This window comes from Chiloscyllium plagiosum, chromosome 43 (assembly GCF_004010195.1).
Source record: "Chiloscyllium plagiosum isolate BGI_BamShark_2017 chromosome 43, ASM401019v2, whole genome shotgun sequence".
Taxonomy (NCBI): domain Eukaryota; kingdom Metazoa; phylum Chordata; class Chondrichthyes; order Orectolobiformes; family Hemiscylliidae; genus Chiloscyllium; species Chiloscyllium plagiosum.
The window spans coordinates 1,796,624-1,804,308 of record NC_057752.1 but is presented as its reverse complement, the minus strand read 5'-3'; the positions used below and the strand labels follow the sequence as shown (position 1 = coordinate 1,804,308).

At 47.8% G+C, this 7,685-nt stretch overlaps 1 protein-coding gene across 1 annotated transcript in view; it reads left to right on the top strand.

Annotated features, from left to right (window-relative positions):
* The first annotated feature begins 2,838 nt into the window (after window positions 1-2,838).
* The window catches only part of LOC122543255 (aryl hydrocarbon receptor-like), a 105,373-nt gene continuing 100,526 nt past the window's right edge, over window positions 2,839-7,685 (top strand). Inside the window, exon 1 of the mRNA XM_043681726.1 lies at window positions 2,839-3,552. Within this exon, the coding sequence (XP_043537661.1) occupies window positions 3,437-3,552 (116 nt within the window). The 5' untranslated portion in view covers window positions 2,839-3,436. The remainder of the gene's footprint in view (window positions 3,553-7,685) is intronic.

Here is a 7,685-nt window from a genome sequence, read left to right as displayed (position 1 = left end):
TGTCTTAATGGCTCTGTGAAGGTCATACTTGGATTCCTTATATTTGAGTGGGTCTCCTGATCTGAAGGCCTCATGCCTGGTTATTAGCAGGTTCTGTATGTCCTGATTTATCCAGGGTTTCCTGTTGGGGAATACCCAGGTTGACTTCCTCGGTATGCAGTCCTCCACACACCTTGCTGATAAAGTCTGTGACAGTGATGGTGTACCCGTCCAAGGTACCTGCGGCCTGTTTGAACACGGCCCAATCAGCCGATTCCAGCCATAACCGGAATTGATCCTCTCCCTCTGCCGACCAGCACTGGACCTGTATCCGCGAGGAGACCTCCTGCTTGAGCTTTTGCCTGTAAGCCGGGAGAAGAAACATGATACTGTGGTCGGAGTTCCCAGAATGAGGGCAGGGGATGGAGCAGTAGACATCCTTCACAGTGGTGTAGCAATACTCGAAAATGTTCAGGCCCCTGCTGGGACAGGTAATGTTCTGGTGGTACTTGGGCAACACCTTCCTTAGATTGAAGTCACCAGTTACAATAAACAGGGCCTCGGGGTGTTAGTGGTGGAGTACAGCACATCCAGAGCTTCCTCAACCTTTGCTTGTGATGATATGTACACAGCAGTTACTATAGCAGCGGGAAATTCCTGTGGTGGATAGAAGGGCCGACATTTGATGGTGGGGAGTTCAACGTTTGGGGAGCAATGGCTACCCACGGTTGAAATGAAATAAGCTGCTTGTTGTGATGCTAATTGAAAGAGTAATGTCAGTTATGTCACCTCTCCCATCCATCGACACAGCAGTACTGGACCCTCTGCTACATCCAACTGAACAGACAGGACCCTTGGTTTACTAGCTTGTCTGCAAGGCAACATTTACTAAAAGTGCAGAATTAGAGTGTCATAGTGTCATACAGCATAGAAACAGACCCTTCAGTCCATGCTGAACATAATCCTAACCTAGTCCCACCTGCCTGCTCCTGGCCCATAACCCTCCAAACCCTTTCCTCTTCATGCCCTTATCCAAATGTCTTTTAAACATTGCAACGTGCCCACATCCACCACTTCCTCAGGAAGTTCATTCCGCACACAAACTACCCTCTGTGTAAAACATTTGTCCCTCGTGTCTTTTTAAAATCTCTCTCCTTTCACCTTAAAAATATTGTTCCCCCCCCCCGAAGTCTTGAACTCCCCCACCCTAGGGAAACGACAATTACCATTCTGTACCCCTCATTATTTTATAAGCTTCCATCAGATCACCTCTAAACCTCCTACACTCCAGTGAAAAGGTCCCAGCCTATCCAGCCTTTCTCTATACCTCAAACCTTCCAGACCCAGCAACATCCTGGTAAATCTGTTCTGAACCCACTCCAGCTTAATAATAGCCTTCCTATAACACCATGACCAGAACTGGGCTCAGTACTCCAGACCCTGGAGTGAACCACAGATTTATAGAATCCCTACAGTGCAGAAAGAGGCCATTCAGCCGATCACCTTTGCACCAATCCTCCAAAGAGTATTCCACCCAGAACCAGCCCCCCACTCTGCATTTTCCATGGTTAACCCACCTACCTGCACATGACAGGGTAATTTCCCACAGCTAACCCACCCTAACCAGCACATCCTTGGACACTATGGGTAATTTAGCATGGCTAATCCACCCTATCCTGCGCATCCCTGGACACTATGGGACAATTTAGCATGGCTAATCCACCCTAACCTGCACATCCCTGGGCACTATGGGACAATTTAGCATGGCCAATCCACCCTACCCTGCACATCCCTGGACACTACAGGACAATTTCCCGTGGCCAAACCATCTAACCTGCATATCTTTGTACCGTGGGAGGAAACCGGAGCACCCGGAGGAAACCCACGCAGACACGGGGAGAATGTGCAAACTCCACAGTTGCCCGAGGCTGGGAGTGAACCCAGGCCCCTGGCGCTGTGAGGCAGCAGGGCGAACCACTAGGCCATCATATGTCTCAGGGGTGAGTGCATTACCCACTGAACCACTCAAAGGCTTGCTCTGATGTATTCCTATACCCGTGATGGCTGAGATGTGAGCTGGAATGAGAGCCTGATTTGTACTGAGAGTGATGGGCGGCACGGTGGCTAGCACTGCTGCCTCACAGCGCCAGAGACCCGGGTTCAATTCCTGCCTCAGGCGACTGACTGTGTGTAGTTTGCACGTTCTCCCTGTGTCTGTGTGGGTTTCCTCCGGGTGCTCCGGTTTCCTCCCACAGTCCAAAGATGTGCAGGTTAGGTGAATTGGCCATACTAAATTGCCCGTAGTGTTAGGTAAGGGGTAAACGTATGGGTGGGTTACGCTTCGGTGGGTTGGTGTGGACTTGTTGGGCCGAAGGGCCTGTTTCCACACTGTAATATAATCTAATCTGATTGGCCCCATCATTTTGCCGATCAGTCATCAGTCGGTAATATAACCATCGTTTGAAAATGGATTTCATTGTGCAAAAGTACTCATTCTCGTGCATTGTGTGTTACTTTTCAAACATCTCGAAGCAGTAGCCAATTTACTGACCCTGGGAGCACCAATGCTGGGTCTCCTGCCAGGTGAAAGGAAATCACTTCGCAATTCTGTGCCATTGAGGGAGAAACTACTGTGTTCACAACCCTGTTTGGGCTGGTTTTGAACAGCACCGTATCAAACAGTCGAACCGGAGTGTCCCAACTCCCTCATTTACCCTCAGTCAGAGTGTTGTCCATCCATGGGGGTGAGGATTCTCTGGTGGGCTAAATTCCCATTGGAGTGTGCCCGCTTTGGTCTGGCATACAGCCACTCCAGGTTCATGTGCCCAGAATACCGAAGCAACTGCTCCATTCAGAACTGGGCCAAGGCAGGAGACTCCCAGGGGCCAGTGGGGTGTGGGCTTTCAGGAAGCATTCCTGAAAACATCAGCTCATGGGAGACGTCGTTTGTGACTGACCAAAGTAAAAACCATGAGGCATAGTCCATTCAGCCCATCGAGTCTGCCCCACAGTTCAATGAGATCGAAGCTGATCTGATCATCCTCAATCCCACTTTCCCGCCTTTTCCTCCATATTCCTTCCTGATTAGAAATCCATCTCCACTTTCACCTCTTGGCCAATTTCCTGACAGACTGGGCACTTCTTGGTGCTCCTCCCTCCCTGTCGTAGAATCGATTCTCTTGGCATGAGATTTACACACAGGTCAGTGAAATAGCCAGATTGAGACACGGTGGGTAATTTATCTCTGCATGGATCGATCACGCGAGTTGGTACTGGAATTATTCACTGTCGTGCTCAGAAAACGCTCATCGGACTTTCGGTTTGACGAGCGCCTTCTCCCAGCGGCGGCTCGCCGTCCTGACGAGTTCAGACACAGAGAACGGCAAGCCCCAGAGTTCCTGCTCCGTCACTTCACAGAGCGAGCTCCTCGGTTTCACCGCTTCCTCCAGCTCGGAGCATGGCAAGTCCGACACTCGGGCTGAAGGGCCGTCCCGCACTGTGTAGCATGATCGCCAGCACCAGGAACCTCTTCGTGGGCAGAAAGAGGAAAAGAGTCGCTCACAACCCCGAGAGGTGAGTGCTCCAGATCTACTTTCCTCAACTCTCTCTCTCTCTCCATACTCTGACGCAGCTCAGTATTATTGTGGATGAACCTTGGGGCACCTTTTGGTTTCACAAATTCCACGGCACAAGGGGGTCAGTGGAGAGACCTCTGATTTAATCCGGAGAGGGGGTTTAAACTGATGGTGCTTTGAGGGGTTTCGACCAGCGACCCTTCAAACCTCACTGCATTCGACAGGTGGCTGGTGCCTTTGATCGACTTGGGCTTTTGCTCGATTGTATGGGCTGCATGTTCTCCAGAGCTGTGTTTTTTTTCCTTCTTGCAGTCTCCCAGAGTGTTTCTAAGTCATTTGGCAGACAGCCAAAACAAATCAAACGAGTTGCTTGGGAGTTGTTACTCGCAGCCTCTTCCACTTAGGCGCAGAAGATTGTCAATAAATGTTTCCATTCCGTTTGTTTTTAACCTGTTGAGGACGATTAATTTCCCCTCCCCCTTTGTTTATGTCTCTCCTCCCTGCCCGAAACCCTTGTTATTCCGTTGTCAGCTCATGACATCTGCTTTCAAACAAAACACTATTTATTTTCACTCAGATGTCACCTTGGTGGGACTCTTTTTTTTTAACAGCATTCAGGAGTTTAGATGCTAAATTGCACTATTACCCTCGCCCCAATCGTGCAGCCGAGTTTCCCCACTTGAATTCTTAGGGGGAGATGGGGAATGGTTGTCTCCCGTTGTGGGAGAGTCTGGGACCAGAGGGTATCATCTCAGAATAAGGGGTCACCAATCAAAGACCAAGATGAGGAATTCATTCTCTCAGAGGGGAGTGAATCGGTGGAATTCTTTACCACAGAGGGCTGTTGATCTGTATATACAAGGCTGAGATAGACAGGTTTTTAATCAGTACAGGAATTAAGGGTTATGGGGAGAAGGCAGGAGAGTGGAGTTGAAGGATATCTCACTCGGGCTGAATGGCCTACTTCTCCTCCTCCATCTTTTGGCATCCGTCCATCACCTTCAACATCCACTCCCTCCCCCACTGACGCTCAGTAGCAGCAGTATGTACTATGTACAAGATGTACTGCAGACATTCACCAAAAATCCTTAGCTAGCACCTTCCAAACCCATGACCACTTCCATCTAAAAGGGCAAGGGATACATGGGAACACCACCCCCTGCAAGTTCCCCTCCAAGCCACTCACCATCCTGACTTGGAAATCTATTGCCGTTCCTTCACTGCCGTTGGGTCAAAATCCTGGAATTTCCTCCTTCAGGGCATTGTGGGTCAACCCACAACAGGTGGACTGCAGCTCATTACCACCTTCTCAGGGCAACTAGAGATGGACAATAAATAAATGCTAACTCTTTCTAGAGACTGTACCCCAACAACAGATATTTTAAAAGCTTGAAAATCAATAATTTCTGATACAGTACTTTAACCGTGCAACAGGAAAGTTGTAACTTGGGCCGGCAAGTCCACTGAGAAGGTGTTACCTGAATGATTAAGGAGTTAGCGAGTAAAACATAACAAGAGGTGATTCACTGACTGGAATGCTCCTCATTTGAGAGGTAGAAACTACAGAAAGATAGGATTTGAATGAATGTTGATGAACAGCCTGTGGTATTTACAGTCATAGAGTCATAGAGTTGTACAGCACGGAAATAGACCCTTCGGTCCAACCCGTCCATGCCGACCAGATATCCCAACCCAATCTAGTTCCACCTGCTAGCACCCGGCCCATATCCCTCCAAACCCTTCCTATTCATATACCCATCCAGATGCCTCTTAAATGTTGCAATTGTACCAGTCTTCACCACATCCTCTGGCAGCTCATTCCATACCCGCACCACCCTCTGTGTGAAAAAGTTGACCCTTAGGTCCCTTTTATATCTTTCCCCTCTCACCCTAAACCTATGCCCTCTAGTTCTGGACTCCCCCACCTCAGGGAAAAGACCTTGTCTATTTACCCTATCCATGATTTGGAGATGCCAGTGTTGGACTGGGGTAGACAAAGTTAAAAATCACACAACACCAGGTTATAGTCCAACAGGATTATTTGGAAGCACTAGCTTTTAGAGTGCTGCTCCTTCGTCAGGTGGTTGTGGAGAATAAGATTGTAAGACACAGCATTTGTAGCAAAAGTTTACAGTGGTGGGATTTCAACCCATATACCATAGAGCATTAGCCTGGGCCACTGGATTTCCACTACACCACTGTATCTGCTTTAGAATGCATCACTACTGTTTCTAACTTGATCGTTAGGGACATCAAGGAGGCAGAAATCACTGGCTGAGGCCACCAAGCCATGTGAGACCTCAAAATAACAATACAATCTTGAGCTAAATTGTTATTTGAATCTAGCAATTACAACACTTAAAAGGCATCTGGATGGCTACATGAATAGGATGGGTATTCATATACCTTACCAGATGCCTTTTAAATGCTGTAATTATACGAGCCTCCACCACTTCCTCTGGCAGCTCATTCCATACACGTCCCACCCTCTGCATGAAAAAGTTGCCCCTTCGGTCTCTTTTATATCTTTCTCCTCTCACCCTAAACCTGTGCCCTCTAGTTCTGGACTCCCCCACCCCAGGGAAAAAACTTTGTCTATTTATCCTATCCATGCCCCTCATGTATTTGATTTAATGCAAGATTGGACAACAAATGGGTGTGAAGAAAAGGGGAAATTACAGAGTAACAGAAGTTGTGAAGGTGCAGAGGAAGGCTGTTGGGCCCACTTTGGCTGTCCCAGCCCATTAAACGAACATCATTACCCACAGCCAATTCCGGCCCTTTCCCAATATCCTTACACAGTGTTTTTATTCAAACAGTCATCCAATGCCCTCTTGAATGCCTCAATGAAAGCTTGGGCTGGTGATGTAGTGTTGATGTCACTGGACAAATAAACCAGAAGGGCAGGCTAATGTCCTGGTGTGGGGGGGGGGGGGGGGATCGTGGAAATGTACAGTGAGGTGGGATGCCTATCTTGTAAGTGCCCGGGAAAAGATCAATGAGATGAACAGGGAAAGGCCCGTATGCTGTCTCCCCCAGCGTTGAGATTTCCTGCCCTTCAGTGAGGAATATGATATGGGGGTGTGAGCCAGATGTTGCTCTCTCGTTGTGACTTGTACAGTGTCTTCACACTGTGAGGAATAATGTTGCTTTTGTAAAGGAAGAGTCTTTTGCAAACAGCTGTGATCTCTTGTAGCCACATTATGAAAGTTGTTATCAGTTAGATTTTCTGTGGCAATGTCCTCTCTTTCCATCTGTCTCTACTGGCAGAGTCACAATTCCGATGGAGAAAGTGAGGACTGCAGATGCTGGTGTACCAGAGTTGAAAAATATGAGAAAGCTATTTCTTCTGGTTCAGAATCCAACACAAACTTCATAATCGCTTGGATTGAAATCCGGCCGCATTTATTACTGGTAGAACCCTGGAGACGCATATTCCTTCCCTGAAAAAGCTTTCAAAATTGAGGCTAGGTTTTAGTAGGGCAAAGCGATTGAGGTAAATATGTCAGGTATAGACAGGATAGATCAAGTGAATCCTTAGAAGAGTATAAAGGCAATAGGCGTATACTTAAGAGGGAAATCAGGAGGGCAAAACGGGGACATGAGATAGCTTTAGCAAATAGAATTAAGGAAAATCCAAAGGGTTTTACAAATACATTAAGGACAAAAGGGTAACTAGAGAGAGAATAGGGCCCCTCAAAGATCAGCAAGGCGGCCTGTGTGTGGAGTCGCAGGAGATGGGGGAGATATTAAACGAGTAATTTGCATCAGTGTTTACTGTGGAGAAGGACATGGAAGATATAGAATGTGGGGAAATAGATGGTGACATCTTGAAAAATGTCCATATTACAGAGGAGGAAGTGCTGGTGTCTTGAAACGCATAAAAGTGGATACATCCCCAGCTCCTGATCAGGTGTATCCGAGAACTCTGTGGGAAGCTAGAGAAGTGATTGCTGGGCCTCTTGCTGAGATATTTGTATCATCGATAGTCACAGGTGAGGTGCCGGAAGACTGGAGGTTGGCAAATGTGGTGCCACTGTTTAAGAAGGGCGGTAAAGACAACCCAGGAAACTATAGACCGGTGAGCCTGATCTCGGTGGTGGGCAAGTTGTTGGAGGGAATCCTGAGGGA